This window comes from Dipodomys spectabilis, unplaced genomic scaffold (genome assembly GCF_019054845.1).
Source record: "Dipodomys spectabilis isolate Male_0828 unplaced genomic scaffold, ASM1905484v1 ptg000069l, whole genome shotgun sequence".
Classification (NCBI taxonomy): Eukaryota; Metazoa; Chordata; class Mammalia; order Rodentia; family Heteromyidae; genus Dipodomys; species Dipodomys spectabilis.
Genome location: NW_024870746.1, coordinates 598,230 through 613,805, shown reverse-complemented (window position 1 = coordinate 613,805; position 15,576 = coordinate 598,230). Strand labels below are relative to the sequence as shown.

General features: G+C 35.3%; 1 protein-coding gene across 1 annotated transcript in view; it reads left to right on the top strand.

The window, feature by feature from the left end:
• Atf6 (activating transcription factor 6) overlaps positions 1–15,576 on the top strand; it is a 179,272-nt gene that overhangs the window by 141,449 nt on the left and 22,247 nt on the right. The window contains exon 16 of the mRNA XM_042681408.1: positions 3,088–3,172. Coding sequence (XP_042537342.1) covers positions 3,088–3,172 — 85 coding nt within the window. The remainder of the gene's footprint in view (positions 1–3,087; positions 3,173–15,576) is intronic.

Sequence of the window (15,576 nt, the reverse complement as noted above, 5' to 3'; positions counted from 1 at the left end):
GAGTTCAGGCCCCACAACCAGACCCCCCCCCACCCCCCCAAAAAAAAAAAGAAAACATCTTCTGAGGCATAGTGCAGGATAATATGTTCAGTAAGACCTTTTTGTTATATGAGAAGTCAGTAAATATTTGGTGATTAAGGTTCCAATGCATCTGCCATTGTGATTAATAGGATCAGTGATCTTTTTAAAAAGAACAGAATACCTGGTGCTAGAAGCTCATGCTTGTAATCCTAGTTATTCAGGAGACTGAGATCTGAGGATCATGGTGTGAAGCCAGTCCTGGCAAGAAAGTCCATGAGGCTCTTATTTCCAACTAATGGGGGTGGGGTAGGGGGAACCAGAAGTAGAACTGTGGCTCAAGTTGTAGATCACCAGCCTTAAACAAAAAAGCTAAGTAAGGGACAGCACCCAGGCCCTAAGTTCAAACCCTAGTACCACTACCAAAAATAAATTCAATAAACAAAATTAAAATTAACAGAAGGAATACAAAGAATAATGATTCGCAGTTTATAGTTGTGAAAATAGAAGGACATTTATTGTGAGGAAGTGAAGGCAGTGTTAAATGAAGCATCTTCACTGTGTTAGCTGTCTGTGTACATGGAATTAGTTTTTAATGTAAGTACTGTTAGAGTTTGTGGTAGACTAGCTTTGGTTCCCTGCAACTTTGGGCTTTATGCTTTTTATTAAACATGCACTTTAAATTGTAGGCTGTATCATGTGTGAAACCTGGGTTCAATCCTCAGCACTGCAAATAAACAATAATAATAGTAAAATAACCAGAAGGCTGTACTTCCAGTTTTCAGTCCTTTAATGATTAGAGGCAATACACTTTAACTATAATAATTTATATACATGTAAGATATAATTCTTTTTTATAGTAGCATAACTGGGCTTTTTGATTGAAACATAAGTACTTTATTGAAGTTTAATGAAGAGTTTTAGTATTCAGAAAATTATATTTAAAAACAGCACTTAGTATGACATCTAGATCTTATAAGAAGCTCAGAATTAAGTCTGAGCCTGACCTTAACCCATGAACAAAGGAATCTAAGAATGTTTATTGTTACAGTAGCCTTAATTTGGGGTTTGCAAGTTTTGGAGGCTATTCAATTCAAAGACCCTGAACCAGTACTTCAATTATAGGAATTGAGCTATTTATAATTTTCATAGCAAGAAGATCAACAAATTGTGTTGTTTTCTTGGTTATAATATGTTATCTTACTTTCTGAAATGTGTGATCTTTGTGTCTAACAATGCAGCTTAAAAAAAAAAAACAGTACTGGAATTGTAGCAGTCCTTTGCTCTTCTTCCTCCCCCACTTAAAAAAAAAAAAAGCGTTCTCATGGAAATGTTGCCCTGAATTGTATAAAGTACAAGCAGTTACTGGAAATGTTTTCCACACAGTTTTATTCATGCCCATCCATTTCAATTTGTCTTTCACAACCCAGATTTTTTTCCTTTGTTTTGCTGGTAATTGCATTCACAGTCACATTGACCTTGAACTCAGTTGCACTGAATTTTTATCTTTGTCAGTTATATCACATCTGATATTTTAAGGAGTTTGTTCATATACCAAGCTGATCGAATGAATGATGAAACAGAGAGCATAGGAACAAGAGAACAAAGCAAAACAAGTTTTGCTTACAATAATTTTATCTCAATTTGTTCCCTTAAAGCTATCATGCTTTTTTGTAGGTGAAGTTCTATATTTTTGCTAGAAAGTAGGGCTGTTGGAAATAGTAGTTATTAGTATATGTCTAGGACAAGCAGAAAAGGTCAAAAAAGCTATATACATATGACCATATAAGATGAGGTTAAGCGAAGTGAATCCCAAGATAGGAACACAAGTCAGTTTTTCTTTCTTGCTATTGTTTTTAATGTATTTATAATGTACTATGTGATTTTTTTTTTTGTTTCTTTTGTATGTTCTTCCCGCCCAGTATAACCCCTGTTTTCACTGTATTTGATTCTGGTGCCCTGTATCTTGTATATACATTTTTCTGATTTGGGGAGGGGAGGGGAAATAACAAAATACTGATAAGGATACAGGTTGACCCATTGTAACAATGAGATGCACAAGACACCATGTTGAAAACGAACTTTACAATTTGGGGGGTGGGGTGGGGAGGAGTTGGGGAGGTGAGGAGGGAAGGGATGGTAGTGGAAACAAGAGGTAACAATGCTCAATAGGAAATGTCTTCATTACCTTACTCGTGTAATTGTAACCCCTCTGTATAGTATTTTTGCAATAAAAACATATTAAAAAAGAAAATAGTTATTATCATAGTCATAAGTCATTCATGATTAGCTTTAGAATACTTACAAATGTCTATTTTTCAAAACACTCTTCTAAAGCCAAACTTCACTTGGCTCAATCTTAACTTTTAGTAATTGTGTTTCTGGGAGACCAGAAACCTCAGATGCTCTGATTCATTTAAAATCATCAAAAGTTGGCTAAATTATCTTTAGAACTGTGTAATTGTAATAGATATGCATTTATAATTCCCTAAACTCTTCTAATTTGTATTTAAAGGGTAAGAGCTATTTGTTTTCTTTAGCATGTACCTGTTTGAGATAAATGCCTAATGTTTTAGGTACCTCAAAGGAAGAAATTGAACAGGCAAGGCTTCTGGGTCTAGGCCCTGCTATACCTACAGCCTTTTATATATTGATAGTTTGGGAGAATTATAGAGGAAAAGAGTTTTTCAAAAAGATTTGAAAATGACTCTAGTTGGAAACTACTTCTGATATTATCTAGTCTAGCCCCATCATTTTACAGGACTGGAAACAGACCTAGGAAGGATATGCAATTTTGTCTCATTCATAACAGCTGTTTAATACAGAACTATAATTAAAATCTCTTGTTCTGGTGGCTTAACCAATACTCTATAGTGTACTGCAGCATATGTGTGACATATGTGTGCAGCATATGTGTGATCATGAAGTAATCAATCATTTCTAAACCAAGTTCAAATAACTTATTTTTCATGATCAATGAAATGTTGGCTGCTTAGAAATTCTAAATTTGGCCTATTAAAGGTCTAATCTAGAAAAAATATATAATGGATTGTTCTTTGTAAATTTTAGGATCACCTACTGTTACCAGCTACCACCCATAACAAGACCACAAGACCAAAAATGTCGATTGTATTGCCAGCAATAAACATAAATGGTAAGCTGAAATCTTGTTGTATGAAAAACGCTTTTCCATTGCCTTAACCAAGATTCTCTGGATTAATGAAAAGACACTTCAGTCAGGCAAGTATATATTCATGGCATTATATTTGAAATATGTTCCCACTGATATTCTACAGCGTTATCTTTAAATTCCATTTTCCTTTTCTTAAAAGTTACTATATTTTTAACAGAAAAAGTAGTTCTGTTTCATTTACAAAATTGAGAAGTTAGCAGGATGCACTATAGTTGGGGCCTTTCTAATTATACATGCAGTAAAAGAAGTCCCTGCTATGTTCTAACAGTGACTTTGTAAATTAGGTTTTTGGAACACAAAGTGGTTTCTTGTGTTTTCTAAATATTGATATGATTCTAGGTCAAGCTACAGAATCCTATTTAAGTATAATCTATAATTTTGATGAGTTTGGTATTGGTAGTATCACTATGAGATTTTTGTTATACTTTCTAGAACTGGGTATTAAACAAATAACAAATAATACTGTGACACTTTGGGGCTATCCAAAGATGTTAAAACAGAGTGTACCCACTTTAAATCTGGAAAGAAAACACAGAAATCAGTGTAGTTCAAAGAGAAATTTCCCATAAATAATTTTAAAAGTACTAAAGAAATTTAATTTAGGAGAGATTTTTTTTCTTTTACCTGGGTCCTTCATGAAGAAGAGAATTTACTTGAGCTCTGCTATATATTGTAAATGAACATTGTATATGTTAGTGACTAATTACTTTCTCTGACATATCATATTAGACTTAGTGGAATAGGCAAATTTACCTTCTGTCTTTATTTATCTGGAGTAGTAGAACTCATGTAAAATTTCCATCTAACGGTAAGAACATCATAGTTTATGAAGAAGATGGGAATGCAAAGTCATTTGAATTCACTGAACTAGCCTGCAGTTGAATCAGTCCACATTCTGATTGATAGTCATATTTAACAATCATATTCTTCTATCAAACAAAACATTGTATTGTGTGGAGGAGAGTCTAGATAAATTTCAATAAAAATTAGCATTTAAAGAATAGGCATGTTTATTATACACTTAAGACCATAAAGGACTTTCATGAGCTGAATACAGACAGCTTAATAGAAATGTTGAGGAGTCAACCTATGGGTATAAAATACAAATTATTTTCTTGATAAAGCACAAAAATCATATTAGTCTTAGATAATTGAAACAAATTTAAGGAAAAAAAACTACGACATTAGGAAGATCATCTCTTTCAGTAAAGGAATACCTCTACAATTATATACACCTGAAGAACAACATATTCCAAAGTGTATTGTATTATAGTCCAAAAATATATGTAGAAAATCTCATTTATTCTCATCCCTATTAGTACTTATGCTTCTCTGCTTGAGCAATAATAGAGCTATCTTTTGTCAGCTTATGCTCTGTGAAGCTACTTTCTAAATTCATCAAGGCAGAATTAACTTAACGTTTTTCTTCTGAGAATGCCTTGTTTTATTTTTGTAATAGTGAGCTGTCCATTTCTAGTAAGCACAAAACAATGCAATGCTGTTTATCTTGGCCATTGGACTAATTTTTGAAGATGAGTCTCATAGATTTGGAAAATGAATCATTTCTTTTTTTAATATGTTCCAGATTCTTTGTAAATATGCCTTTTTCTTTTTTTTTAAGATACAGTAAACTATTAGAAAAGTTAAAATTCAAATTCAAGAAATATATCAAGTACAGTCTCTTCTCTGAAAGTTGCTTCAACCTCTTGTTCTGAGGATATTTTTCAGATTAAAGCCCTTTTATCTTTCCACCTTATATACCACAGAGCTAAAGGAGGTATCCTTGTTAACCACTATTATTTCCAAATTACCTCTTCTTTCTTGTTTAGTCTCCCTGACATCTTTCAAATATATAATGGTGAGCTTTCCTCCTGTAACTATTTTCTGTTACTGTCATCTGCTTCACTCTTAGCAGTGACTCTCTACCACTGCTCTATCAATGTCCACATAGAGGATTCAGCCAGAACTCTATTTTGATCCAATCCTCTTTTATTTTGTACCACCTCAGCATTCTCTATAATCCATATGTTGGTAGGCTAGATCTCATCATCATCATTAATGGCACTCCCTTGGAAATCTCTCAGGCATCCTATCTCTGTTCCTTAATGTTCTTACAATAATCTCTATACTCCAACTATTCTCTTTTCTCACAACTGTCCAGCCCTTTTACCCTATCACCTTTTTAATGAGCCTGTGTTCCTCCTTACCTAGCTTAGATTCTATGTTTCCTTATCACCACCACTGCCTTCTTCATAGGTCCCACTTAACTGGAAAAAAAATCCTACCATAGTTAAATCCAACTCGTTTTCATACACAAGAGTATGTGTCTGAAAACACCTAAGAATATCATGATCACTGATTTTAAAGGGGCATTCAACATTTCTAATCCTTGCTGATAAATTCACTTTCCTTCTCTCTGAAACAAGAATTGTGGTTTTTGGAAAAGGCTAATTTTCTTTCTCTAACTCTTGATAAATAATTCAGTAACATAAAATATAGAAGTGTTTTGTTTTTTTTTTAATGGTAGTTACTTTGCAGAAATCTGGGAATGAACCTGACATCATCAGGTTTGACTAGCACTTTCACTGATTTTGTTTTACTATTATCTTTTCCTCTAGTATCTGATATAATGGTTAATGGTGTCACATAAATATTAAAAATCAGCAGTATTGTTGGTCTGATTTCCCCCATGTCATTAGTAAAGGCCTACATATATGAACAAATGACAATCAAGCTAAACTCTTATTCTGTTTAGTGTTACAATACTTTCTTTACTTTTTTTTTGCGGGGGGGGGGGGGCGGAGGGGGGGGTCCGGTCCTGGCCTGAGCTCTGGGCCTGGGTGTTGTCCCTCAGCTCTTCAGCTCAAGGCTACCGCTCTACCACTTGAGCCACAGTGCCACTTCTGGTTTTTTGTTTTGTTTTTTCTGTTTATGTGGTGCTGAGGAATCGAACCCAGGGCCTCATGCATGCAAGGCAAGCGCTCTACCACTGAGCCACTGTCCCAGCCCTGTCACAATACTTTCTATGTCATGGAAATCTAGACAAGCTTGCTAACGATGGTATGCAAACACTTTTGCCAGTGGTGTAACAAAAGTCAGGAAGCAAAACAACTAAATAAATGGTGTCGGTTTTAATGATGAGAGAATGTTGATACAACTGCTTTTGATGATCACAGTTTTATGCCAGTGGCTATCCCAAAGCAAACATATTTGGAAACTGTCCTGTTTTACCTCAGCAGGCTTGGATGCCTTAAAGGCTGAGAGTTGTTTTACTCTTATAAATTCATTTCTCCTTAGACGCCTGCATGTTATTTTTAAAAATATATTTGTACTCTAGCATTTTTATTTCAGTTTATTCTGTCTCATAATTATATTCAGAGAATAAAGTGGCTGATTAATCATGTTTTCAATTTTTTAACAAATAATCATCGCTTCCAGACTTATCACTTGGGATTAAAACCAACAGTAAAATTCCCACGCTGAGAAATTCCGCTTAAAAAAAAATTACACTAATCACTTGAAGAACAGAATTTGCTTTTCTCTCAAAATAGATGCATATCAACCAGACACTGGTAGCTCACGCCTATAATCCTCGCTACTAAGGAGGGTGAGATTTGAGGATTGTGGTTTGAAGCCAACCTGGGCAGAAAAGTCCATGAGATTTTTTTTTATCTCCAATAAACTACTCAGAAAAAGCTGGAAGTGGTGCTGTGGCTCAGGGAATGGAGCACTAGTCTTGAGAACAAAGAGGCTCAGGGACAGTGCCCAGGCCCTTAGTTCAAGCGCCAAGACTGGGGAAAAAAAATGATTCAGATCCATTAATCACGTATAATTGGCAAATAAGGTAATGAAAGTTAACATTTACTATATTAATTATAGTAGGCAGTACCTAAATTTTCATCCATTGGACTGATTGTATAGTTTTATACTGCAAAGACAGGCAGAGTATGACACAAATTATCTTTATAATATGGGTACAATTTGGCTCAATTCTGCACATCTTTTTATAGCTTATCCTAATTCTGTTGATGTTAAAATACCATTGAAGACTAAAAAGACAGTGATAATTTAGATCACTTCTCACTCAGAAATATTGTGTCACTTAATTTTTTAGTCAGTACAGAGGTTTGAAATCAGCACTCACACTTGGTAGGCTGGTGCTCTACCATTTGAGCTATACCTCCAGCCCTATATTTTGCTGGTTACTTTTTAGATAAGTTTTTTTATTGTACAAATACTGTACAGAGGGGTTACAGTTACATGAGTAAGGTAATGCTGGTTATTTTTGAGATAGGGTATCATTTCCTGCTTGGGCATATGCTAGAGCTACAATCACTTACTTTTAGATTTCTGTTGTCACTGGGATCTTGGGGGCACACACCACAGCATCTAGCTTCCCTTTGGAAGAGTTGAAATCCTCTCACAAAGCTTGGATGAAAGGCACATGTCACTGTGCCCATCTCTGGATTGAGAAGAGGTTTCTGGAAATTTTCTGCCCAAGCTGGCCTCAAACCTTGATCCTTCTATTTATTCTCAGCCTCCCAAGTAGCTAGGATCATAAATGTGAGCCACCACTAAGTTTCTGAATAATTTTTTTCAATTATTTCTAACCTATTTTTTAAAATTTTTTTATTGTAAAGATACTACTATACAGAGGGTTACAGTTACATGAGTAAGGTAATGAGTACACTTCTTACTGAGCATTGTTACCCCCTCCATTGTTTTCCTCCTACTATTCCTTCCCTCCCTACCTTCCCCGAGGTTCTTTTTTTTTTTTTTTTTATTGTGATTAAGTGATTACATAATTTCCCAAATTTCACAGTATGGTGGAATAATGATGCTCATTTAAAGTCACAAGCTCATTCTAACTTTCCTTGAGCAAATTGTCTATCATGGTCTATAACATATAATGGTGTACACATACTGAATAATTTTTAAAAAGAAAGTTTAGGTACCATGGAGTATAAATTCCCAATGCCTATGGTATAAAATTAAAAAAATTATAAGAATATGATATAATAGAATTTGGGATAGAGGCATATCTCAAGTGCAGAATGCTGCCTGGCAAGTCCACGGACTCAAGCTCAAACTTCAGTTATCACTACCATCACTCACCCAGAAAAGAGGTATGCAGAGAAATTTTGATAACTACTATCAGTTGGTACCTTGGGAGATAAAACTTTAACTAAAGGAAACTTAGAATTTAAGAAAGGAGTGCACCCAGCTAACTAAGCTTTAACTTAAATTGAGGTGTTTTTTTTTTTTCTATATTGAGAAATTTGTAGCAAACAGTATAGAGAACCAACCCAGTTGAATGTTAATTCAACAACTTAAGGGTGCTAAGGTTAATGACATTCACTTCACCCTTCTCAGATGATCACAGTGTGCTGCAGCTCAACTCATCAAATCTGTATTCCATGCAATATTAAGGAGGGAAGCTTAGGTACCTAGTGCCTATCAAGAAAAGACCCATTTCGCCGGGCGCCTGTGGCTCATGCCTGTAATCCTAGCTACTCAGGAGGCTGAGATCTGAGGATCATGGTTCAAAGCCAGCCTGGGCAGGAAAGTCTGTGAAATTATCTCCAATAAACCACCAGTAAACTGGAAGTGGCGCTGTAGCTCAAGTGGTAGAGCGCTAGCCTTGAGCTGAAGAGCGCAAGGACAGCGGTCAGACCAGAGTTCAAGCCCCACGACCAAAAAAAAAAAAGACCCATTTCATTAATTCCTAATATACCTTTTGCCTCTGTCTCATTGAATATAAACTCTGTCAGATGTTTAGACCTAGCTCAAAGATTGGCTCAGAAATGTAAGTTTAACAAGCATATTGTGATCTGAAAAAAAAAAAACCAATTAAAAAAACCAAATTTCTTTTATTAAGGAAATCATTTTTATTAGAGACATCTACATCTCCTGTATAGTAGTCCCTTTATGGAATCTTCATTGTTATTTTTGTTTGGTAGCTTAAAGTCATTTTCTTCATTCATCAATGGCCTAAATCATATGGTTGCATCTCATGCAGTAAACATTTATTTCTCTTCTCTTTTCAACACTAATCCTCTCCTTACTGTCTCCTCCCAGACACCTCACTCATCTTAGTACATGATGGAGTGCTGTAGCAAGCAACAGCTGGAAATATGTTTAACCAATACAATAATCTTCCTCCACAAAAATAGAAGTGTGATCAACTCGTTTACAATGTTAGCTTATGCTAACACTATTTTAGTGTTAGTGTTCTTGAATGTATTGTATTATTCATATTTCTATCTGTCTCTTCCTAGCCATCTCTAAAGAAATGCTATTTTACTTAATCTTCAATATGTTCTTGTTATAGTGTCCGAAATTTTTCTGTTTTATAATTTACGTGAAATAGCTATCCTGTCATTGTATCCTGCCTCACTCAGTTTCTCCTTTTTGTTCCTTGAAGTCATAAGCAAGCACATCTACTTCTTTTTTAACTCCTTAAAATTTCCTCAGCTAGCACAATCTTTTCTGAATTCTGTTCTATAAGTTAAACCTGAAAATAAATGTATTTTTAAATAGGGGGGAAACACACCAGAATCAGTGGTAGAGCTGCCTTCCTATAGTTGGAATATTATCACCTTGTTGATAATATCTTGATAATTGGCTGTTGTGTAGGAAATGTTTTTCATGAATAGTTTGTATTCTTGTTTTTTATTTACTTATAACCATTCTATCTATAGGAACTTTCATAAGAAGTATCCTAGGTGTTTAAAGATGTTTAAAGTCACTGAGCCATTGGACCTAGCAGATTTTTAGTCTCTTTTGCTTGTAGGAAGATCACTTTCACTCTTTCTCCCTTGTGGCAAAATCTATTTCCACTCAAACAGATGGTTTATCTTTCAACAATAAAAACTAAGTATCATCATTCTACTTAATAAATAGTAGGTTTGAGCCTCCCATTGTCAAAAGTCTAAATTAGTTCTTTATTTTACCCCTGTAAAGGACACTTAGAATTTTTTTTAATTTAATTTAATTTTTTTTTGTGAACATACTGTACAGAGAGGTTACAATTACTTGGGTAGGATAATGTGTACATTTCTTATCAAGCATTGCAGCCTCCTCCTTTGTTTACCCTTCACATCCCTTCCCAGCCTCCCCCCCAAATCCCCCCCCCCCTCCCGCACCAACGGTGTAAAGCTCGTTTTCGACATGACAACTTGTACTTCTCATTGTTGCAACAGGTCCACCTGTATCCTTAAACGACTTGTTTTACCCCATCTCCTCCACAAGTTATACTGACATCAAATATAGTGAAAGCAGGGGTTATACTGAGGACACTTAGAATTTGAGTATAGGTATTTATTTTTGCAAGTGGACTGATTTTATATTGGAAAAGAACCTTGCACTTTATCAGAATATTGAACTATTTCACATAATATCAGATTTCTGTTTTTCAGAACAGAATAACCATAGGTTCAGCTCCTCTCTATGTTCTCTCTTTTGAATGATAACCAAAGAAAGTACTAGGGGTAGTAACTTTCTGTGATGTTACATAGGTCTTTGGTATTTAGATGGTCACTTTCTTGTAATGTCTGGAAGCTAGGGATGGGATAATAAGCCAGTATCACCTCACAAATGTACATATGTCAAATATGTACATTTTTGTCTGTTAGGAAGTATCTTTCCACTAGACCTTTTACAATAATAGTTCAGACTCCCTAGAAATCTGTATTTCAGGCTTTTAAAAAAATGTAAAATCTTAATTGAATATGTAGATACAGATTTTTAATTTGATGTTCATGTGTTGAAAGAAAACTATGAAGATATAGAGTAAGTCAGGCAACTTTGAATTCATCCAAATATCCATAAAGACACTTTCCTCCATATTTTTTACAGATTTAACAGAAACAAATGTGTGCCTTAGATTAAATAATGAGATGTGTGAACAGTAAGATGGTTTGCTAAGAAAGGAGTTGTTAGGAAGGCCATCAAAGAATGAGATAGGCCATAGTTAAAACCTATCTCATTCTTTTTACTCTACATGGGCTGGAACCTGTGGGAAATGTGTTTGGCAGTGTAGATTAACACATGGATTCGCTAATCTTCATGTGTTCAGGCTGTAAAATATCAGGATTAAAAAGACTTTAATATAAAATCATCCATACAACTCCCTTCCAGGGTTTGGATTTCTTTCTGTAACATTTTGCTCAGTGGCTTGTCAGTTTAGACATAATCAGATCCAGAGGTATAGACTGCTTGCCTTAAATAGCTCTGACAATTTGTAAATTCTTCATTTTCTGTCTGTTCCTTAATCTCTAGTGTATATATATATATATATATATATATATATATATATATATATATATATATCTTTCTTCTACATGACAGACCTTTAACTATTCATTGTATACCTCTGAATTTTTATATGCCAAACAAGACCTTCAGGGGCCTTGTATTTCGCCTGTGACCTGGTTTCATAGTGCCTTAGTTATGGCCATTCTCTTCTGGCTTTATCATATCTTTTGAGAAAGCTGATAAGTCTAGTATATTTCTGTTGGAATCCACAGCAATTAAAATTTAATCTCCAAAGTCACCATCATTTATTTCCCTAGGACATTTTTGATTACATAGACCAATCTGGAATATGGTAGGAGGAGACAGTACAGGATTTGAATACTAGTAATGGTCGTTTGAAGGTATCTTAGATGCTACCTGCCATGCTGGCTTGTCACAGTAAGTCCATTCATCTAAAATATTTTGTTGGTTTAAGAAGTTGACAAGACAGAATATATTCTTCCCATCTTCCTCTTAACTGGAGCTATCCCTGCGCTTTTGTGTTCAAGGCTAGCACTCTACCACTCTAGCACAATGTCATTTCCAGCTTTTTGGAGGTTAATCGGAGATGGTCTCATAGACTTTCCTGCCCCGGCTAACTTTGAACCAAGATCCTTAGATCTCAGCCTCCTAAGTAGCTAGGATTACAAACATGAGCCAACAGCACCCAGCACCATATTTGTTTTTATAGTGTAATGAGTTGTAGTTGAGTTTTATAAATGTGCTATGCAGCACTATGTCAAATAATGTATAGATTTCTAAAAGAGACTAAGATGTGACTCTTGCCTTCAGAGAGTTATTAGCTTTCCTTAGAAGCAGGACATACTTAGATCACAGAAAACCTTAGAGAGAAGAAAACGTTGAAGCAACTTAGCACAATGGTTTCACTATACAGGTAGGAAAACAAGTTGATAGAGGGGAATGGCTGATTTACCCAGCTACTACTAGAGCTCAGATCAAAACATAAACCTCAATACCTCCAGACAGTTAAATGTGAAAGGTAATTTGATTACACTAAAACATTCTTTAAGAACATAAACCATTTTTATATTTGAAGGCAAGTTTAGGAGTTGGCATGGGAACAAGTGAGACATAAATGTTCCCCTGTTGATAGACCATCTTACTGCATTGTTGATTACTGTGTAACTTTGAGCTAAATTATAATACATAAACAGATATTGGAGAGAATGCCGAGCAATTTCATATCCTTTACAGTTTCTTAAAGCAAGGACCATGTTAATTATGTATTTTTTTATATTTTAAGATGACAATTTATAGGGTTTCATAAAATAAGAATTTTGGAATAAATTATAAGTAGAATAGTATGTATGTGTTACACTGTCAGAATGAGAGGATAGAAGGAAACAAAATTGATCATTTAATTAGCACCCACCATCTGTATTAAGTTTTTAACTAATTTTTTAAAATGTAATTTGCATTTGGTCCTCTTGAAGCCTCTATGAGATAAACATAATTTTTACTGCTAAGGTGACTAAAAAAAAAAAAAAGAGAGAACACTAACTGAACTCTCTGCATGGTCCTTTGCAGTCAATTTTCTGTAGACCAGGTGCTAACTTTGAATAACCTTTAGTCTTTCCCTTAAGTACCTCATGTGACCAAGTGAAGACAACAGAACTAAACTTAAGTTTATGTTACCATAATTTTGGAGTAACAGCTTCTGTGTTTGCATTCTAATCATTTATAAATATTAAGCACATAATTTGTCATAATGGTCAACCATCTTGTTCATAACAAGATAGACTTCTGTACAAAATAGTTCCCAAGAGTTCTCATGATAGACCACAAAGACTTTTTCACCACTGTATTAAAATATAAAGACCCAAAATCGAAGACTGTAAACTACAGCTTTCTTGGCATTTTTACATTCATCTAATTAAAGAACCTCCTTACAAATTTCCATCCAAATTTAGCAGACATCAAAGTTTGCTTACTTTTTCCTTGGCTTTTCAATATACAAAAGCCTTTTTAACATTTTCTAATAAGTAAATATCAGTCACTTCCATAAACTAGCCTATCCCAGACCAACAGACCAGTTCTATATTCAAAATAAAACATGTCATTTAATAATAAAAGAGAAACAGTTTACCTTCTCACTGGTGAATTACTGTCTATGTTTCTATGGATGTGATCATGTGCTCTCCCAGGAAAAGTGGCCGACACTGAGACTAAGGTTGCTGTAGGAACCTTTAAGAGAATCAAGCTATAGATATGGAAAATCTCCTGCCCACCAGCATGGTTAATCTTGATATTTAACACATTCTAGCTAATGTGCCATTCTGATGGTACTGACTTATTAATTTTACTCCAGGGAACCTCCATTGACATGTATAGCTAATCTTCTTTACCTGCAGACTTATTCTATGCAGCTTTGATGAAGCACAGTCTAAATGGATGGGAGGGGGAAAGGGAAGAGAGAGAGAGAGAGAGAGAGAGAGAGAGAGAGAGAGAGAGAGAGAGAGAAAATGTAATTTAGAAACATTTTAGAGTGACAGAAAAGTGAGTCTTACCAAGGTACATTATATAGACATGTCAAATGTCAATATGCTTTTATAGACATGTCAAAATGTAACCCCTTTGTAAAACTAATTGATAATAAAAATTGTAAAAAATGTTTTTTAATTCTCACATATACATTACACATCTTAATTGATCAGGTAATGTAGACTAGCTCTTGATCAGTCTTGTGTTATCAGTTATGTTTAAATCTTTGTGTAATCTGCTGTTTCCCTGCCCTTAATTTCAGGAAAATGGTTTGTGTGACCTGTAAGAAAGTAGCTCAATTAGTGTCCTCATACATGAAATAAGAAAGTTGAGATAGGTAATATTCTCTCTCTCATTCCCTCCTTCCCTCTCTCTTTCTTTCTCTTTCCCCCCTCCCTCTCTGTCTCTGTCTGTCTCTGTCTCTATCTCTGTCTCTCCTTCCCTCCTTGCCCACCCTCCCTCCCTCTCTGTCTCTGTCTCTCTGTCTCTGTCTCTTTCTCTCTCTCTCTCTCTTTCTCTCTCTGTCTCTCTCTCTCTTTCTGTCTCTCTCTATATCTCTTAGGTTTTGTGCATTTCCTCCTCAGGCTTTAACACTGAGCTTGGGTACTTCACTTGAGCTTTTTGCTCAAAGCTAGTACCCTATCACTTGAGGCACACCTTCATGTCTGGCTTTTTGGTGGTTAATGAAGCAACTCACAGACTTTCTTGCCTGGGCTGGCTTTGAACTGCTATCCTCAGATATCAGCCTCCTCAGTAACTAGGATTCTAGGTGAGAGCCACTGATGCCTGTTTTTTGGTTCTCTCTCTCTCTCTCTCTTTCTCTCTGTCTTATTTTATTGCAAAGATGCTGTACAGAGGAGTTACATTTATATGAGTAAGGTAATGAGTACATTTCTTGTCGAACATTGTATAGTTCTGACTAGCCTTGAATCTGTAATCCTCCTGCATCAGCCTCACAGGGCAGGGGTCTGGTCAGTGACCTGTAAAGTATCCTTTTGGCCCTCAAATTCTATAATTTTTTACATGATAAACTATTGGCAGTTTCTGTTTTTACTAATTGCTTTATGTTTTAGAAGTCAAAGAAGTAATGAGCTTTTTGATGACAATAAGTTTCCATGAACTTGGAAAACCAAATTTTTACCTCCTGTTTAGTTTTGTAGGGGTTTTTGTTTTGTTTTCTTTTTGTTTCTTTTTGGTTTTGCTTTTTGAAGAATGCATTTTCTTACAGTAGGTTTGGATCAAAGTTGCAGCAGGGGAAATGCTCATTGAATTTGTCATAATTATTTTTTGACTTTTCTTTTTATAAGAGTCTTTTTCATTTTCTAGTTTCAGTTATCTGTCTCTCAGATTTTTAAGCCCAGCCCATTGTTTTTAACTTTTGAGGATTGCCTTTTTGTTTGTTTGTTGGTTGGTTGGTCATGGGGCATGAACTCTGGGCCTGGGTGCTGTCCCTCAGCTATTCAGCTCAAGGCTAGCGCTCTACCACTTGAGCCACAGTGCCACTTCTGGCTTTTTTTTTTCTGCTTATATGGTGCTGAAGAATCGAACCCAGGGCCTCATTCATGCAA